This window comes from Triturus cristatus, chromosome 4_2, assembly GCF_964204655.1.
Source record: "Triturus cristatus chromosome 4_2, aTriCri1.1, whole genome shotgun sequence".
Classification (NCBI taxonomy): domain Eukaryota; kingdom Metazoa; phylum Chordata; class Amphibia; order Caudata; family Salamandridae; genus Triturus; species Triturus cristatus.
In genome coordinates this window covers 269,485,690-269,507,261 of record NC_140586.1, presented here as the reverse complement: position 1 = coordinate 269,507,261, position 21,572 = coordinate 269,485,690, and the positions used below count along the sequence as shown (strand labels likewise).

Below are 21,572 nucleotides of genomic sequence, written 5' to 3'. Positions count from 1 at the left end.
ACTCTCAGCAATCAGCAACTTGATATGGAGGTTTCGCAAGGCACATAGAGCTACTAGAATGAACAAATTCCCTTTTCTGTGTTGACTCTATTTAATGATATGTGCAATTCGCTCTCAAAAATATATTTAGATATTAGATTCTTGACAACACATCTAGGCCTGAAGTACTTTAAAAGAGTCTGATTTAAGGTACTGCAGCAGTCATGAATATATAGAATATAAGGCTGTTCTCTACTGTGGGATACTCCACACCCTCGTAGCTTATGTAACAACTCTATAATAAAACTATGGGCTCAATTTGGACTCATTATAGTTGAGCAATTATACCAAATTATGCCTTGTGATACTTTTCTCACAAAAATGTTTTCAGTTGGCTATTGTTTTCTTTAAAAACAAGGTTAACATTAAGCAACATACAAATGAATTAATTGACTTATTAAATGTATCCCCAAAATTAGTGAACATTCAAGACTATTACAATATTTTTATTAGTAATTTCGAAAATGATGTGGACTATATTACATACAAATGGACCATAAAAATTGGTCAGGAGGTTTGCAAAGTAAAAATAATTAAAGCACTTGCGACTGGCTTTGACATAATCAACTCAGAAGCCTTATGTGAACAAGAGTTTAAATAATTATTTTTAGGTATCATATCCCAGCAAAATTGTTCAAATGGAAGTGTTGAATGACTTTAAATGTCGAAGACGCAATAGGTATGATGTCGATATATTACATATGTTTGCTCAATGCACTAGGCCAACTGGTTTTTTGGTCTCAGGTTTCGATTGCTATATCAGATTTACCACAACAAGACATAACCATAAGCACTAAGACAATTATGTTTGGCATAGATGATGTCATACCTCATTCAAACGTAGGTTTCCTCTTTAAATCTGTGTCTGTGGCTAGTTTATGCAGTGTATTACGCTGGATTAATCCAAATACCCAAAGCACAGAGAAGTGGTGGAACCTGCTATATCACACATATGAATTAGAGACTATGTTTTAGAAAGTGCTTTTATTTATAATGTATTATTAATTAATATCTACACACACTGACTGCTGGTATATGGCTCGATTACAATTGTAACATTTGTATCCTCATTTTCTTCTATCTCTCTACTCACAAATGTACACACACACACAAACATATATATATATATATAAATATTTATATATATATATAAATATATTTATATCTGATAATGTAAGCACACCGTCTACCAACAAAGGAAAGAAGGGATGGGTCAGCTTAGCCAACTGATGTTCTATATGGTGATTGCAACAACAGCTGATGTTCTAGGTATGAATGGCACAGGTTAAACCAAAAAGATGTTCTAAATAGAGTTGTGTAATCTATGCCAACTAATGTTCAAGGTAGGAATGGTACAGAATAGCGTAATTGCTGTCCTGGTTCGGGTAGGAATGGCATGGCCTAGGTCAACTGGCGCTGCGGGTATGAAGGCACCAATTAAGCCAACTGGTGGTCTAGATTGAGATGGTGCAGTCAATGCAAACTGGTATTCTAGATAAAGATGAAATTGGCTCTGTGAACTGATGTTCTAGGTAGTGAGGGTGCGGGTCAAACCAACTTCTAGGTAAGACCAATTTTAGCCTTTCACATACTCAGGATCACTTTATTTTACCAGATGTGCATTTTGTGAATGATTCTTCAAGTGCAATTTTCCGTTTTAACGATTTCATTCTCTATTAGATTGCATACTGTATTCAATAGACAGTACCATATATCTTTCCAAACATACAAATATCAGTAAATAAATCTGTGCTCTATATTACAACCCTTATCTAGAACATTATTTAACTTAGCACATGCCATTCTACGTAGAACATCTATTTGCTTGAATTGCACCATTCGATCTAGAATAACAGTTGACTTAATCTTTGTCATCCATACATAGAATCAGCCGCGGTCCATGCAGGTAACAGCGGTGGGGCGGTGGGGCTGGGTTAGGGGGGATTTTGAGGGACGACGCCAAGGGAAAATTAAATAAATATTTAATTTTCCCTTAGCATCGTCCCTCGAAATCCCCCCTAAGCCGGCCCCACTGCCCCACCGCTGTTACCTGCACGGACCGTGGCTGCATAGAATATCTTTAGGCTTAGCTTGTGCCATCCCGGCATAGAACATCAATTGGCCTAGCATATACCCTCCCTACCTACATCATCAGTAGGTTTGGCCAAAGCTACCCTTAACTAGGCTGCATCCAATTTAATAATGTATAGCAGCAATCTATCAACAGTCAAATGCTCAACCATACACTGTATTTATAGATTCAGTCAGGCGGGATGAAAATGTTGATGTTTCAACCCTTGTACACAATAATAACTGGGCCTCATCAGGACAAATACATGGGAGTTCTTCATGCAATGCCAAACAATCAAGTGATCCTGAGTATGTGAAAGGCTAAAATTGGTCATTAGTTGGGCAGACAGCAAAGATAATGCTGCTGGTAAGAAATTAAATTGATCTGTAAGCACCAATCTTATGCCCTCTATGCACTATTCTCGAGGCTTAGCTCTATAATTCATACCGGCAGCATCTCTGATAAGTTAAGGCTATCACTGCCTAAGTCAATATTTATTTTAGTAAGGAATGGCTCTAAGTAAACAGATGCTATATGTTGGGTGGTGTGAGCTAAGCCACCTGCAGATTTGGGAGAGGCTACGACAAATTAAGATTTAGGTCGGGGTGGCACATATTAAGAAAGCTGGGGCCATATTCACAAGGAGCCATCGCCAAATTAATGGTACTTTATCGCAGCCAAAGTCGTGATAAATTTACCTCCCCATTCACAAGCTTGTGCTAACAGCCCACAGCACCAGTTTACCCGCAATAGCAGCCGCAAAAAACATTGCCACAGATGACCCCCTCAACTATCGCTAATGAGATGCAGAGTGGGTGTTCCCGTGCCAAAAGCCGTGACCACACCACTCCTCACCATTCTCAATGACCAGACAGATCGGCGATAAAAACACAAAACAGGCGATAAGGTGCGTTAGCACCAGGAAATCTACACCTGCTCTGACCTGGTGCTAAGTCGGATGGCAGCCAGCACCACAAAAGGGAGCACAGCCCAGGGCCACATCGGAAGTGCAACAGATGTCAAGAAGCCACCCATCATGCGGCCCGGACACCCAAGAGGGCCACAACATCCACTGACACCACCCCAGGACCCCACCCCACATCCGGAACACCCCCCCGGACAACCACAGAGGCAGCGCTGATAAAGACAGCGGACCTCCAGGAAGCGTACCAGCCGCCCAGACCCAACCTCTGACAATATCATCGTCCACCACAGGCTGAAAGGGACAACCACCCCACGCATCCCGACCATCATTGCCCAACAGGCTTACGGCACCAACACAGCGGACAACCAACATCCCACCCCACACCAAGCTGCGGGCCTGGCTGCACCTGTTGGCCCCTGACACCCCCCAACCAACACCCGCCAGAGTCGGAGGAGTCTCACTGCCAGCCACATCCAAGTCCCTCACACCTGTCCTGGACATCACCATCACCCTGGTACCCCAGTCCCCATACGTCCAACACAATGCTCATGTCACGCTGGAGACCAAGCAAGGATCATACGCCATAGCAGGATGCACGTACATGTTGGGGGCAATCCACAGCACACATGTCCCACCTGTTCTCCCTCTTGACACAGCACACAATCACCGCAACAGAAAGCACACGTCCCACCCCAATGTGCAGGCAACAACAGAACACCGTGGAACCTCCAACAAAGTCACTTTCATATACACAGCCAGTGTGCATGATTCCTCCATCCTCCGACAGTTCATCAGCAACCAGCGTCCCAAGGATGGCACAAAGGGAAATGTGCTAGCCCCTTGGCAAGTTCCAAATGAACACCCCACTCACCTCAACTCCACAACACTGCAAATACCAACTCTGGCAATGCACACATCACAAAATCACAAACAACATGCACAACAACATGCCCACCCACCAGACACGACAGAACAACTCCCAATGGTTACCTGGCCAAGCCGTGAACATGAGCCATCAACGGCATGGCAGCTCAACTACACAACAGCTGAATGTGGGGAGAGGTGGCAAACAGGCATGTGTGAAGGATGCAGTAGTACCATGATTGGGAAAGTACATAATGCCAAGAGTGGCGGAGATGTGCTGGACAGACAGCAGTATGCAGCACACACCCATATCCATGGTGACATACACCTCTGGTGTATGGAGTGTAGTGGACAGTGGACGCAACCATATCACCACAGCCAGTGGGGACCTCCAGGAAATCTTGTTGGTTACGCCCCCCCCTAAGCATGACCAGAGTGGGATGGCCCGGCGTACGCCACACCAGCGTAGGGGTGTGAATAAGTAGCACGTAGCCCTGGTCCTCTTCTAGAAAGCCCAACATCTCTGCCAGGGCGGCGCCTCTCACCCCGCCACGAGGCCGACGCTGTCCTCTAGAGCGGAGTTGCCTGCAAAGCTGTGCACCTGCCGTACCACGAACCCGTCAGGCCCGCCCCTGCGCAGCCAGGCCTCACTGATCACCTGCCGACACTGGTGTGTGTCAAGGAGGGCCCACCACGTTCCGGCTCAAGCGCCAGACCCGAGTCCCGCGACCTTTACAGCCTTCTCAGACCATCACGGCCTCCACGACACGGGCCCGCTTGAGTCCTTTTTCGTTGACGTACTCTACTGCTGCCTCAGGCCTACTCCTCGGCCCAGTAGGTCCCATGTGTGAAACTGTGTCTTGAGTCATGAATGGCAGTGACCCCAAATCCGGGCCACCGGCAACAGCACCAGACTCCTTCCAGTCAGTGAAGCATAGTTCCATATGGGCTTCTTGTGACACGTGGTGCCACTAACCCTGTTCAATGCCAGCCGGTGACCCGTGGTGCCACTAACCCTGTTCATAGCTAGTCGGCGACACGTGGTGCCACTGAACCTGAACTACGCAGGCCGGTTGGGCCATCCAACCTATGCCGGCGACACTTGGTGACTGGGCCATGCTGACCGCTGCCTCAGGCCTACACCACGGTCAGGTAGGTCACACATTTGGAACTGAACATCGGTCATTCAAAAGGCAGAATGCATGTCATCGCACGCACGGAGAGGAGTAAGAGGATGATGCATTGCTGTCCAGAGGGAACAAGATCATCGTTACGGAGGTGTTCGAACACTACCGACAACGGCCCTTGTGTCACTAACTCTGTGACTAGCCAGCCAACGACACGTGGCTGTGGGCCACTGCTGACTGCTGCCTCTGGACTACACTGCAGTCCAGTAAGTCACAGAGTCTTCATTTTGCAATGGCTGAGTTTGTATCAGCATACAGGCATCATCGCAGACAACATCCCCTCTCAGCCCCGGTGCCACTAAGTCTGTTCCCCGACAATCATTGACACTCTCTGGTTAAACTTTGGTGGCATCTGAGCCTATGGACTAGGGGACAGTTTTCATCCTCATGTAGCTGATACCTGATTGGTGGTGGCAACGAGGCTGTCACATTCCCCTCCTCCATTTGCTGCTTCCGGATAAAATCAAACCTTTCGGCGTCATGCCTTGGAGGACACCTTCCACTGTCTCCCGATCCCCTCTGCAACATACACCTCGGACATTGATGGTGACCCTCTTAGGTCGCATGGCCCATCTGACTGCACCGCAAGTGACTGTCCTGTGGCTGGGTGCCTGTGCCGGCCGCTGTGCATCTGGGGCCACTAACTATGTGCTAGTCAGGCCCGGGACTCCATCTTCTGAGATATTGGATGGCCTCTGAAGCGTTGGCCTTGGGGTCATCAACGCCATTTCTCTGTGGCCCTGCGCTGTACGCAGCCTCCGGGCCCAAGAACGTCCCACCAGGGCTCACACACCAAATCGAGTCCTGACTGGCCCAGACATGGCATCACCGCAGGAGGCACATGCCACCACCGCAAGGACCACCTCCAACAGCCATCGGCAAGAGTCGAAACGGTGGTCCTGACAGACTTGCGGTGTTGCTCAGACCTGTCGGGGATGCCATCATCAGCCTGATACCCTGCTCAGCACTCCAGGTGCCAGTGACTTAGTGCACCGCAAGCCATTGTCTGTTACTGATTGAGTTATGAGCTGTGGAGAGGTTGCGCAGCTATGTCATCTCAAACAGTGTGGGGGTCCTGAGACGTTGATGGAGTAAATGATGCAGGTATGACACTCCGCACTGCATCTGCATCAGGTATCTGTCGGAGGGACACGATCTGAGACTCTTTCTTCACATGGGCGCGCTTCTCTCTAGTGTCCCATCCCCAGTGCACTGCAACTCATGGATACTTCTGTTTGCATGTTGGCTGTCCTCTGGACTTTCTCCGGCTTCCTCCATGTTGCTCAGCAGTTGACTCTTTTATACATGTGTTTTCTGTTTCCGTTGCACTGGTGTCTGATGTTCAAGTGGTTGCCAGCACCAGGCATTCCATTTGGAATGGCTTACACCCACCCCACACACATCCAGCACAGGCGTCACTGTACATGTGGCCCTACCAATAAAGGGGCCGGGTGCATGTGCCTTTAGCCAGTTCAACATGGTATCTGTGTGTGTCCCTGTGGTCTTGTTGTGTGCATGAGGGCCCTGGGCCTGACGCCATTACATTGTGCTGTGTACATCGTATGCAGACGTGTCACCGCAGGCAGCGGGTTGTAGCTTAGACATGTAGCTTTGTCGTCACCCACTCAATTCGTAAGGGGAGTGGCCAGGGCCGTCGTACGCAGAGCCAACATGGGTGTGTGACTGCTATTTGAGTGCCCCTGCCCGTGGTTCTGTACTGTGAATGTGCAACTGCATGTGTCTCCATGGCAGTTTGGGTCTCCTTAGTGGGGTGTTGGTGGCCCCTGAAGGGTGATGGACACCTATGTATGTGTCCTGGTTCGTATTCCATGTGTTTGGCCCCCACCCACACCTGTTGGGCCACCTCCTTTTGGCGTGCAGGAACATGGAATTGGGGTGCGATGTGTGGGTGGGTGAAGTGTTGTGAGCCAGCTGTGCTTGAGGGTGCTTCCTGCTGTGTGGTCTGTTGCAGGCTGGGTGTTCTCCTCTGAGTAGCTTGGCTGTCCAGGTCCTGGGGGGGGTTGCGTGGGATAAACATGTGCTGTTGCAGGGCATCGGTGTCGACGTTGTGGTGGTCCTCTCCTGCATCACTGATGTGTTGTATTCTGTGCTCTGCTGAAGGTGTTGTGTGCCCCTCTGCAATGTGAAGGGGAGGTGCGTATTGACTTTGCGTTGACATATATTGTGGCGCATTGCGCAAGTTTGCATGCAGACTGTATGGCAATGTACATTGTGACTGTTTGGGGGGTGCTGGATTCTTCTGCGGGACAGTGTACATTTGATCTACATGACGGATGTGATGTCGTCCGCGTACATTTCAATTTCACAGTTTCCGACTCCCTCAGATGTAGTAGGCATGTTTCTGTGCATGTGCAGAGCCAATTTTGTCCTCTGTTCTGCAATGTTGGCTATGCTCGTTGTTCCTCGTTGTCGTCAATGTGGGTGTGCTGTTCGTGCTATGTGTGTGTGCCCATGGACCTGGGTGATTGTGGGTGTGCAGTGCACTACACCTCGTTGTGCCTGTATGCCATTGTGCCCACTCCCCCTGTCCCCCTAGTCCCTGTTGATGTTGTGTCAGGTCCTCCCAAGCTGTGTCCGTACTCCCTACTCCTTGCACAGTCTCCACACTGATGACTGTGGCCTGGGATTCCTTCAGCTCCTCCGGTGGCGCTGGACTGCCACCTCCTGTCGCCGTTGCTGCCTTCCTATTGGCAGCGGGTTTGTGCCTGGTTTAGGTAGTCACGTCATGCCGGCGCCTATTGGCCTTCTGTATTGGCCTCCTGGGCACTCTGACTACAATCCAGGTGGTCTGCTAGTGGGTCAGTTGCTGGTAGTGTTCTGCCACCTCCGTGGCGCTGGTCTAGTTTTTCTGTGGTCTGCACCCCCTCTTCCACTCCCTCTTCTCCTTGGCCTTCCCTGGCCCCGTTGTTCCTTGCTGGTAGTCTGTGGGGGTTGTGGGGTTCGGGTTGGCCCCTGCGCTGTGTCAGGGTGCATCCATGTTGCTAGACACTTTGAATTGTTTTTGGTGTATTTTTTCTGTGGTTTTTATAGGGCATAGTTCCACCAGCTGCGTGGGATTTTCAGGCCTGTGGCTGGTTTTCGCTACTTTTTGTACCGCGGTTGGCCTTATCGCATGTTTTTTTGCGTTCACGTATCGCATTTATGCGGCGTGGCATTGATTTTGATGCGGACATTTGGCGCGTTATCTGTTGACTATCGCATGCTACCACCTTGTTGCGAATTCCATGTTGGCATGGGGTTATTTTCCCGCGATAGGCTGCGATATTGAAAGTTGCGTTACGCTACTCTTGCGGTAGTTATCACACGTTCTTGTGAATATACCCCCTGGTGTTCAAGATAGGGATGGTATAGTCTAGAATATGGATGTTCCGTGTACATATGGTAAATCTACACCAATTAATATTTTAAGTAGTAATGCTGATGTCAAAGCTATCTATCTTCTAGGTAAGATAGAATAGGTGTGAGTTAAACTGGGTGATTTTCTAGCAAGGATCAAAAGTCTAAGCCAATTGATATTCAAATTAGTGATTTGCAAACAAAGCCAATGGTGTTCTAGGTAGGGATGACACTGGGAAAATGTTTTGATGCGGTGAGATGGCTAAACCAGGTGATTTATTGTGTAAGCAGGGAAGTCTAAGTCAGCTGATGGTCTAAGTAGTGAAGGTGCAGGCAAAACTATCTTTTGTTTTATGCAGGGAAGGCACAAGCAAAATCTACTGATGTTCTAGGTTCGTATGGCATAGGCTAAGTCAACTGAAGCTGCAAGTGGGGATGGCACAGGCTCAGCAGACTGACTATAGGTAAATATGGTACTGGTTAAGCTAACTGATGCTGTTGTTAGGGATGCAACAGGCTAAGCACGCTCATGTTCTAAGAAAGAATGGTGCTGGCTAAGTTAACTGATGTTCTCTGTAGGGACAGTTTAAGCAAAGCTAACTGATTTTCTAAAGGGATGCCACTGGATAAGCCACAAAGTGTTATATGTAAGGATGCCACTATTTAAGGTAACTTATGTTCTAAATAAATTGAAGTAAGGCAGTTGGTATTCTAGGTAGGTATAGCACAAGGTAAGCCAAACAATTTTTGAAGTAGGGGTGGCTCTGAATAAGCCAGCTGGTGTTCTATATTAGGAGTGTAGATTCTAAGTGTATTGATATTCTAATTAAATCAAACGTTTTTCCTGTAGGCAACCATGGGCCAAGCTAATAAAACCAATGCTGTTAGTAGACAACACAACTAAAGTTATATATGAGGATAGTTTGGACTAAGCCAACTGATGTTCTAGAAATAGTGAAATCTAAGCCCTGGTATGACAAAATAAACTAGTGTTGTAGGCAGAAATACCACAGGCTAAGCTAAATGGTGTGCTATGTATCAGTGGCACATACTAACACAACTGATGTTCAAGTAGCGATGACACAAGCTAAACAACTATAGTTCTATGCAGAGATGCTATAGGTTTTGTCTAAGCCTTTAACTTTTCTTCGGATATATACCCTTTTCTTAACTGGATATGGACGGTGTGGTGGCTGAGTCAGTTTCTCTCTTCTTCTGTCCATGAGTGCTTGAGGTTTGTTTTGCAAGACTTGGTTGCTTTTAGAGTGCATGCTAGACCTTCTGTCAAGGGCTGCATTATGGGAAATTGGTGGCAAAGCTTTGCCTGCTGCATCCAGCCGATCATTCAGCTCTACCAGCCTTTTCTTCAGGGCAAGCATCTCCTTTAGCAGATCATCAAGAGCTTCTGACAGCGACCCGACTCTGTAGGAAAAAAACATGTCTCTGGTTTAGTAATGTTCAGTCATTGCCAGTTATACATATAGAGGGTATAAATCTCATATAGGGTGATGAGACATTGAACTGTCTCAGTCCTCACCCCTCTCTACCTAACAAGGATGGCTGCAAGCATCCTTACCAGTTGCCAGGACATTGGGGTGAAAATTCCTACCTTAGGTTAGTCTGGACCACCAAACTATAGTAATGCCCTCCACTGGATGTGCCCACCAGCCCCACACAGTTGACAGTGCTGTGATGAGCAGACAGTACTTTTCTCAGAGGAATTAATACAATAGCTATGCAATTTTTTTTAATCCATTCATTTTTTAATATTCTAAATATTTTCAAGTATGGCATTTCTATGACAAAAATGAGGCCATTAGTTAGATGATGTTCCAGCACCAACAAACATAAGATTCAAATTCTGCAACTTTGGTTCTGCAGTAACACAAGCCAAACATGTACTGTGCTATTGTGTGCAACCCGGTTGTAAATCACCAATTCCAGTTCTTCATTTGAGAGATTTTCCTGCTGTTGTTTGCAAATGTCCAGAATCGGCCTAACTGAAGCAGGTCAGCTGATGTTGCTTGCACACATGATTCAGTGACAAAACAGATAGATGCTGGGCCTAGGTGGTAACTGCTTTTTCCCTCAGGATAACCTAGGGTTTTCATAATTCAGTAAATTATGCCATTGGTGTTCTATGCAGTGATGGTATAGGCTAGGCCATTCCTACTTTCAGGATGAGCTTCAACTGTGCTATCCTTATCTAGAGCATCAGTTGACTTAACATTTGCTTTCCCTGTCCAGAACACCAATTGACGACGCCTGTGCCAGCTCTACATCTAACATCAGCTTTGTTTGAGCTATCCCAGCACAGTACTTCAGTTTGCTAGGCCGACATTGTATCTACTCTACCATCTACTAGCTTAGCCCATGACATCCATGCTCACAGACTCAGTTGTCTTTGCCTGTGCTGTCCCTAACCACACAATGAGCTGTCTTAACCTGTGCCCTCCTTACTTGGAAAACCAATTGGTTTAGCCAACCTTATTCCCATGTACAACATCATTTGGTTGAGCCTGCACCACCATTAACTAGAATATCTGCTTACTTAGACTGCATCATTCCTTTCTAGAACTATCTTTCTGACCATTTCTATTTGGGGGAAACACAAAGATAGCAAGGCATGGTACAGGAGGTAGCCATTAACATCCTTAAACAGGCCCAGATTGGGAGCCTAAACCAGCCCTGGAAAATTTTGTCAGACCAGCCACCCACTGATGTGTTTCAAGTTAGCGTAGTGAGCGAGCCTGACCACTACAAGAGGGTTTTGGAAAAAATGGTTCACTCTGTAACACATTTCTCATTTTATATCCATTTGTGTTCGTTTTTAAAGCACAGTAAATGATGACGTTACAGTGTACCAGAGTACCCAGTCATACCATCAGACTTTCTTATGGAGAACACAAAAAATAAGATTTCAAGCATTAAACATTTATTTAAATATAACATAAGCACACTCATTCACTGTTTAGCACAGCCAAGAGCTCAGGACACAACAAAAGTCCATTAGAGGACGTTAGAATGCTCCACCCCAATTAGTGGTAGGGCAGGGCCTGCTTTAGTGCTAGTGGTTCCCGGTGTGAAAATATCTTTGGGCTCCCTCGCATGATCTCCTCCTCCACAGATTCCCTCACTATCACTCTCCAACAATGCCCCTCATCTTTCCACAGCCCCTATGTCACGTGTTGCATTTGTTTTATAGCACCTCTCATACCAGGGTAAATTGTCAGAGGACTTTACATCACACACACGCAGGGACCATGAATTTCACTGGTGTAAATTAGTGTATAGAAAATGTTACATAAGACAAAGGTGACAGGATTCAAATGTCATCCATACTGGTACGCAAGAGCCCTTGATCTGGAGAAGCACAAACTCAGGTTTCGAATGTAACACAGTGATTAGATTTGGATTAGGGTTGGCTTTACTAATGATAATTTTGTTTCTACCCAAACAAACCCTTTTTAGCAACGTTATGATAAAAAATGACAGGGAAAAAACGTAACTTTCCAACCTGTGTCATGCAGTTTGCTTGCAGCTCTTTGATGGCAGTTCATAGGTCCCTGTGCTATGTTACGATTGTAACTTATGAACTGCACAGTAACAAGGGATCTCTGTGACAAGTAAGCCACTGAACTATGCACATGAAATACAGTGCTGTTATCTGTATGGGACACGTTCTTTGCAGAAGGCATGTTAAACCTCTGCCCTGCCTAAGATGAGTCAAAACTGCTGCTAGAAAAAACTATGATCCTACAAAGCAAGAACATTTTTATTGTCGCCTGAAAATGGCTCAACATAAAAGCAACTCTGCAGTCGGTGCTTTTAAAACCATAACAATTTGCAAAACAGAGTGCCACCCAGCGCACTGATTGGTGGGGTGGCATGTTGGGCCCATCACCGTCATCGACCTAATTTAACATATTTAAATAATGTCAGAGGCATGCACTCAATGAGCACTTACCACAACTGGTACTAGATGAGTTGCCTGTCGAGGGCACTAAAAAATATGACACCTGACCAGGGCTGTTAGTTAACACTAGCAGCTTCTGGCAATTGTCTCAGGTGGTAGCTGGGCCCAGACTTGTCTAAGTGCCTCTGAGCACCATGAGGTCTGAAGAAGAGAGGCTGTGTAAAGAATTGAGAGAGGGATGAGAGGGCGCGGTCAACGGGGCCCACCAAAATTATTTATACCAGGGCCTTCATTGGTAGTTCTTTCGCGTGCTACTACAGATGGCCATGTAAGCAAACACACCATTATGAATGGACAGTGGTCACATGATGCACACTCGAGTGCATGTGTGGAGTGCTGGCTGACCACCGGGAGGCTGGAAATGAAGGTGAGTGGATTTGCTTGCTGGTCGATTTTGTTACTGAGGGCCAATATTGCATCAGTGCAGCAAAGCTGTCCCTTAGCAACAACACCTTCCCCCACCCTTCCAGCCTCCCAGGGAAACGCCTGATGCCCGGTAGGGCCAGTCCAGCCTTGTCCCTAAATGGTTAGTTGAAAGATAACATGCACTCACTCCTATGTCCTTAGTAACCTTTCTGTCAAAAGAAAGAAGCCATTTTAGTGAGAAATAGCTATGATGATTCAGAATACTCAGTGAATAATAATTCAAAATGTGGTTTCTGTGGTCTCTGTAAAGTGAGTAATGCTGAACTATGCATAAGTATAAATGCTGAGCAATTTGATGCTTCCTCTGACTATCACTCTGCGCTGCTATCCACAAAAAAAGTCGATCTTGTGTGCTTATGTGCCAGTAGGAGCCGAATATATGGAAGAAATGGGATTGGATGAATGAGTGACCCCACCACACTGGCAGCACTTTTACCTGGACAGTTTACAGTGAAAAATATTGGCATTCTAGAACATTTGTTGTCTCATTATGGGTTTTGTTTACAGCTTACATTTGTTTTACTGTGTTTTATACAGGGTTGTGATATGAACTTTTGTATGATCATGATGTGTCCACGTCACAAGCGGATGCCTTGAGAGCAGAGATATTGAAGTGGTAAAATTAAGGCTGGTTAAGGGTACCAGAAGTGAGCTAGGGAAATACTCCCATTATATGGCATCAAATATTATTGCATCCACTATGTTGACATAATGATTATATTGCCAAGTAAATAGAGATAAGTATAATAGATGAGTGTAATAGTTGCTTGGGAAAGATAAATGATGTGGAGATAATAATAATATATAATTACCTTGACGATGTACAGCCATGATTTGAATGCGCTATAATTGTAGATGGATATTATTGACTTTGATACAGTGGCCTATAGCTGAAGAAGGGAATGATGAGCACTATTATCATCACAAGGAAACGTACAAATCAACAAAATGTGGCACAATGAAGAATATGATGTAAGATAGTATTCAGCAGCAGCATGGCTAGAGGTTCAACTCATGCCAACCCCTGAAGAGGTGCACTGGAAGAAAAAAAGGTGAAGACTGCAGTTACCTGGAGTATTCAGGCAGAAGCATCTGGGGGCGGTTCATCAGGATGTTCTTGCACTGGAAGAAGATGTTGTTGCCCCAGTTCTCTAGTGTTTGGGTGATGCTGTGCTTCCCTTGGAGGTCCACACTTCCAGCTGGCACCGAGTAAAAAAGGAATTTAGACAAATATTTAGACACAGACCTTTCTGTGCATCAATGGGACCTGACACAGTAATTGCTTAATATGTGGCAGTGGTTGTAGGTGGTGGCCACTGCCATTCATTTTTAGATCTTGCCTGCCTACAGCTTTTTTGAATAATATATAGTGTGAAGTTTTGTCCAGTCCTATGCTCCTGATTGGTTAGCTCTATTGCTTATCTCAGTGCAATGCTTCTGATTCATTGGCTTCTCCCTCTTCGTCCTGTTCCTTGAGCATAGATTATTTACCAACATTTTGACTGGATGAGTAGTATCCTTCCACTGCTGAATCACTGAACTATTTTTTCATTTGTCTCTTTGCACTCCATGGAAAGGCATGGCATTCCTCTCTGTCCTTTCCACTCACCCACTGCTTGCCTACTACCCCCTCCCAATTCCCTCCCCCTGCTTTATTTTTTTTAATCATCAGTTTTAACAAAATTATAGCAAAGGCACAGTAGCTGCAAACGGCTACAAAACCGCTTGCTTCCCTGCTTATCCATTGCTCCCAGTCTCTTCCCATCTGGGGGTTTCTTTTTTTGATTTGCCACCGAGAAATGGCTGTCTACCATCTTATAACATCTCAGAACAGTAAATTAAACTTTCTCCAAAGTGGCCATGGAGCATCAAACCACGTGTGCACATATGTGCACACATCAGTAGCAAATGTTTAATGCTTTTTCTTGATTAGGAGAGTTATTCAAAGTTTGCAGCCCATTTGTGTTTGCGCACTGTGATACAACAATGGCCAGCTTAGAATGTTTTTTCTCATTAAGAAGGGGCATGTGTGTACCACATGACACTTTGAAAATTGCAGCCCTGGCTCCAGACATCAGTAGGGGATAAATCAGTCCTATGTTTGAGGGCAGGACACAGCCTCTTCCTCTCCCAGCCCAGGAAGACCATCAGTATGCAGATGTGACCTCTGTCACACCCAGCCCTTCCCGTGTTATGTCTGTCTGAAAAGTATGTAAGAAGTGTAGCTGTCAACTAGCCCTAGATGAGGATTGGAATCAGGCTACAAAGCACAAAGGGACATATTAACAACAACCGGCGATATTTATCGCTGAGCGCAATTAGCGCTCGGATAATTATCGCCGGCTAGCACCGATTTTTATCGCTGAGATAGCGTGCTATTAGCAACGCTTATCTTATCAGCGATAAAAATCCTTGCGCTAACTGGCTAACGTGAGATTATCGCTGGAAACCCAGCGATAATCTCACGTTAGCTAGTTGATAGGGACTCACAAACTTAGCCATGATATCCACCTTCCATAGGATATCATGGCTAAGTCAGTCCTGAAGCAGTCGTAACGAAAGTAGCCATAACAGGGGTTATCGCAACTTTTCCTGCCGCTATGCTTCATAGCGTTAGGCTTGCTGATAGGAGAAATGTCGCTTACCGACATTTCTCCTGTCATGCCAGGTCAGGAACGCCCACTTTGCATCTCGGTACAAAAGGGGGTGGTGATGGACGGAGCATCAGAACCAATCAAACACTCACACCCAGTCAACAGATCTGGGTTTGATCCATCACCGTTCTTTAGCCCACTCTGCCACCCCAGTTCAGACATGGCCATATGCAAATCAGTCTGACCCTGTCCCTCATGGGAACAGTCCAGCCTGAACTGCCAAGCCATGCCTTCCCTGGACCGGAAACAAGCTTCCTAGGACCGGTTTCTGGCATTTCAGCCGTCTTCAGCCAGGCTTGCTTGAATCCAGTGGCAAAGTGAGCAAGGGACTCACGTCTGAGCATACCCTGCCAACTTATGGCGAACAAAGCGGTACAAAAGGGGGTGGTGATGGACGGAGCATCAGAACCAATCAAACACTCACACCCAGTCAACAGATCTGGGTTTGATCCATCACCGTTCTTTAGCCCACTCTGCCACCCCAGTTCAGACATGGCCATATGCAAATCAGTCTGACCCTGTGCCTCATGGGAACAGTCCAGCCTGAACTGCCAAGCCATGCCTTCCCTGGACCGGAAACAAGCTTCCTAGGACCGGTTTCTGGCATTTCAGCCGTCTTCAGCCAGGCTTGCTTGAATCCAGTGGCAAAGTGAGCAAGGGACTCACGTCTGAGCATACCCTGCCAAATTATGGCGAACAAAGCGGTACAAAAGGGGGTGGTGATGGACGGAGCATCAGAACCAATCAAACACTCACACCCAGTCAACAGATCTGGGTTTGATCCGTCACCGTTCTTTAGCCCACTCTGCCACCCCAGTTCAGACATGGCCATATGCAAATCAGTCTGACCCTGTGCCTCATGGGAACAGTCCAGCCTGAACTGCCAAGCCATGCCTTCCCTGGACCGGAAACAAGCTTCCTAGGACCGGTTTCTGGCATTTCAGCCGTCTTCAGCCAGGCTTGCTTGAATCCAGTGGCAAAGTGAGCAAGGGACTCACGTCTGAGCATACCCTGCCAACTTATGGCGAACAAGGTGGTACAAAAGGGGGTGGTGATGGACGGAGCATCAGAACCAATCAAACACTCACACCCAGTCAACAGATCTGGGTTTGATCCATCACCGTTCTTTAGCTCACTCTGCCACCCCAGTTCAGACATGGCCATATGCAAATCAGTCTGACCCTGTGCCTCATGGGAACAGTCCAGCCTGAACTGCCAAGCCATGCCTTCCCTGGACCGGAAACAAGCTTCCTAGGACCGGTTTCTGGCATTTCAGCCGTCTTCAGCCAGGCTTGCTTGAATCCAGTGGCAAAGTGAGCAAGGGACTCACGTCTGAGCATACCCTGCCAACTTATGGCGAACAAGGCGGTACAAAAGGGGGTGGTGATGGACGGAGCATCAGAACCAATCAAACACTCACACCCAGTCAACAGATCTGGGTTTGATCCATCACCGTTCTTTAGCCCACTCTGCCACCCCAGTTCAGACATGGCCATATGCAAATCAGTCTGACCCTGTGCCTCATGGGAACAGTCCAGCCTGAACTGCCAAGAACTTGGCAGTTCGGGCTGGACTGTTCCCATGAGGCACAGGGTCAAGACTGATTTGCATATGGCCATGTCTAAACTGGGCTGGTGTAGTGGGCAAAAGAACGATGGATTTAACCCAGATCTCTTGACTGGGGGAGAATGTCTGCATTGTCAGCATTCCGTCCATCATTTGTTTGTTGTAACGCTTTTCGCCCTAAGTGGGATGGGTATTCCCAGACGTGGGACCCGTGCTCACTACGCCACTGGAGTCAAGCTATCCTGGCTGATGACGGCTGATAGCCAGAAACCGGTCCTAGGATGCTTGATTCCGGTCCAGGGAAGACATGGCTTGGCAGTTCGGGCTGGACTGTTCCCATGAGGCACAGGATCAAGACTGATTTGCATATGGCCATGTCTAAACTGGGGTGGTGTAGTGGGCAAAAGAACGATGGATTTAACCCAGATCTCTTGACTGGGGGAGAATGTCTGCATTGTCAGCATTCCGTCCATCATTTGTTTGTTGTAACGCTTTTCGCCCTAAGTGGGATGGGTATTCCCAGACGTGGGACCCATGCTCACTACGCCACTGGAGTCAAGCTATCCTGGCTGATGACGGCTGATAGCCAGAAACCAGTCCTAGGATGCTTGATTCCGGTCCAGGGAAGACATGGCTTGGCATTTCGGGCTGGACTGTTCCCATGAGGCACAGGGTCAAGACTGATTTGCATATGGCCATGTCTAAACTGGGGTGGTGTAGTGGGCAAAAGAACGATGGATTTAACCCAGATCTCTTGACTGGGGGAGAATGTCTGCATTGTCAGCATTCCGTCCATCATTTGTTTGTTGTAACGCTTTTCGCCCTAAGTGGGATGGGTATTCCCAGACGTGGGACCCGTGCTCACTACGCCACTGGAGTCAAGCTATCCTGGCTGATGACGGCTGATAGCCAGAAACCGGTCCTAGGATGCTTGATTCCGGTCCAGGGATGACATGGCTTGGCAGTTCGGGCTGGACTGTTCCCTTGAGGCACAGGGTCAAGACTGATTTGCATATGGCCATGTCTAAACTGGGGTGGTGTAGTGGGCAAAAGAACGATGGATTTAACCCAGATCTCTTGACTGGGGGAGAATGTCTGCATTGTCAGCATTCCGTCCATCATTTGTTTGTTGTAACGCACTTTGCATCTCATTAGAGATGCAAAGCTGGGCGTTAGGAATCCTGATGCTAACGCAAGGTTTCACGCGTTAGCGTGACCTTGCTGATTAGGCGATAAAATTATCGCCGCTTTTCGGCCGAAAACGGCCGCAAACGCGGCGATAATTTTATATCGCCTGCTTGTTGATATGTCCCAAAGAGTCATAAGCACAGAGAAATGTTCACTTTCTAAAAGTTGTCAGGTAAAGGTGCCTACAAGGGATTTTATTTCAAAATATTTAAATCAACTTTATAGATATCATTTATGAGTATCAAAACTAATGACCTCCAACATGTGAATTTTATAAATCAATTAATGACATCAAAAATAAATGAATAAATCAATTGTGGGTGTATACCTTTTTGTAGAAATGTATACTTCAATAAATTAATTTAAAGGGTACAAAGGAAAATTCACATATACATGAGTGACAGGGATTAACAAAAAATAGAAATATCTACTGGTCACTCACGTAAATCAACCATTTCAAAGACCTATTTACAATAGAAATTTCTATCTGATATACAATAAAAAATAATTCCTATTTAACAATTCATTTCATAGAGAATGGGTTGAACTTCTCGATGTTTCGGTCTTGTTATATATAGATGAGAAATGATATCTATAAAGTTGATTCAAATATTTTGTAATAAAATCCCTTGTAGGCACGTTTACCTGACAATATTTAGGGCACCATTACGATGGCGGGGGACAAAGACCGCCTGCCACTGTAACGGTATGCGGGGCCACCCGCCAGGGGTGCGTTGGTCCCGCTGTGCCTATTATGATGCGACCTCCACCCTGGCGGTCGCATCCCGTCTATTAAACATTGTGGCGGGAGGTGCTTCAAGCAGCACCCACCACAATGTCCAAGATGCATGTTGTACATTGGCATGCACAACATGACAGACACCGCGCGGTGCCTGCCTCCTTGTGTATGCCAATGTTGGAGGGTACCACAGGTACCCCCCAAGTGCAGCCCACCACCCCCCATCCCCCTGGGGGCCCACAACGGGCCCCCGAAGTGAAATTTGCATGCCTATTGCATTGAAAAAGCCATATACTAATATATGTGGCGGTGCCTGCAAGGCACCGCCACCATGTAAAGGGCCTTTTCCGCCGTGGAGCCCGAAGCCATTCAAATATGATGGAGGGGTGAAACGGGGCCATCTGGCGGGCAGATCGCCACTGCCGAGCCGGCGGTGGTGATCTGCCCGTCATGCTAATAACCCCGAAAGTTACTCAAGCTCTCAAGTGTATATTGGGTTACCCAACTAGTATAAAACTTTCTAAAAGTGGCATTTCTAAAATAGTAATGTAAATTCAAACTACATCAGTAAGCAGAATTTATCACTACCATTCTAAACATACCAAACATTGCAATGCCACTCCTTTCATATCAGGAATTACCAATTGAGAGTGTATAAAGGAATTCCCAATACTAGTCTATGAGAGTAGTAGGCCTCACAGTAGTGAGAAACAAAGAGGTTGTTTGTCACTACCAGGGCATGCCACACAATAAAGGCACATGTCTTACCTTTCACTTAGACAGCACCCTGCCCATAGATCCACCTAGGACCTACCATAGGGATGACCTATGTATAATAAAAAGGGGAATTGAAGGTTTGGCAAGTAGTTTTGAATGCCATGTCAAAGTGACAGTAACTGCGCATGCAGGCTCTGTAGTGGAAGGCCTGAGACAGGTTTGAAAGGCTACATCTGTGGGAGGCACAAGCAGTGCCGCAGGCTCAATAGTAACATTTAATTTACAGGCCCTGGGTATATGGGATACCATTTTACAAGGGATTTACAAGTAAATTAAATATGACAAACAGGTGTAAACCAATCATGCCATGTTTAGAGAAAAGAGCCCATGCACATTAGCACTGGTTAGCAGTAGTAAACTGTCCGGAATCCTAAAGCCAACACAAAGTAGGTCTGAAAAAAAGGCGAAGGAAGGCAAAAAGTTTGGGGATAACCCTGCAAAAAGGTCCAGGTCCAACAGTGTCTGCACTTTACGTCATACAGTGGACAAATGAAAGTGTCTCTCCGTGCACAAATTTGTAAGTGACATTGGGATAATGAGTGGCTGAGCAGTACTCAAGATCCTTGAAAAATATTATTTCTATTGGCGGGAGAATCTGTGTTTTTCTGTGGAAAATGTAAGCTGCGAGGAAACTGAGGCTGGCGACTGTGAGCTATTGGAAATCTCTGGACATTATTCACAGCAACTGAGGAACTTGAAGCCTCTAGGGGCAAAACAAGGCTACTGAGGGATTGAAATGTGGGCAATTGGAATATTCTGGGGGTGATTTTAGGCTACCGTGATACTCAAACATGGGCTTTGGAAACCTTTCAGGATGCTTCAAGGCCACCAAGTTACTTTAATTAGGACTATTGGAAACGTTTGATGATGATACAAGACTGGAATGTGGGCTAACGGAAATCTCTAGGTCTGATTCAAAAGTTACAAACCATCCTTATATTGTATTTGCCTGTAGCTGGCTCCATATTGCAGAACAGTGGAAGGAAGTGACCCACCCATAAGAAGTTCACTCTGGCACTAGACACAGTAGTGCTTCCCGTTCTGTCTCCATCTCTGTGACTCTTGCAAGGGATGTTGCCTGTTTTGAAAAGCTTTGCCCTTTAAGTCCCTGAATGGAACCCCTCAGGCAAAGGTCTACCTGAACGAGGACATCGCAAATATTGGTGAAAATATTAAAAAATATATATTTGTAGACATGCATCAGTCACTGTCACACACTCATGTATGCACTCAGAAACTCACTCAGACACTTAAACACACATTCAGATATCCATTCACGCGCTTATACATCCAGTCACATACCCACTCAGATACTCATGCACTCATTCACATACTCATTCAGGTACTTATGCACCCAATACAGACTTACTTGGTGAGTGATGCACCCATGTACAGACCCACTCAGAGACTCATGCACCCATTTACAGACCCACTCACCACGCACTCACATATGTTCTCACAGTCCCACTGAGACACTCATATACCCACTCACAGATCCACTGAGGCACTCATACATGCACTCACACACCCATGCAGTTACTCCCACACTCAGTCACAGTCTCAGAGACGTTTGTATTCAGTCAGTCACTCATACACTCAGAAACTCACACACCCACTCAGAAACTCACTCAGATATACACAAACGCACTTACTCAATGATTCAAGGCTCATGCATCCATTCACAGACCTACCCAGACACTCGCCCTCCCAGTCACAGACCCATCAGACACTCATGCATGTACCCATTCACTCACCCACTCAGAGACTTATGCTCTCACACACAGACCCATTGAGGCACTCACA

At 46.4% G+C, this 21,572-nt stretch overlaps 1 protein-coding gene across 1 annotated transcript in view; it reads right to left on the bottom strand.

Moving 5' to 3' along the window:
- Window positions 1-2,128: 2,128 nt before the first annotated feature.
- LOC146833613 (uncharacterized) overlaps window positions 2,129-21,572 on the bottom strand; it is a 145,812-nt gene continuing 126,368 nt past the window's right edge. The window contains exons 3-4 of the mRNA XM_085601487.1: window positions 13,915-14,044; window positions 2,129-9,865 (exon numbers count right to left, since the gene is read on the bottom strand). Of these exons, the coding sequence (XP_085457613.1) occupies window positions 9,547-9,865; window positions 13,915-14,044 (449 nt within the window). The 3' untranslated portion in view covers window positions 2,129-9,546. The remainder of the gene's footprint in view (window positions 9,866-13,914; window positions 14,045-21,572) is intronic.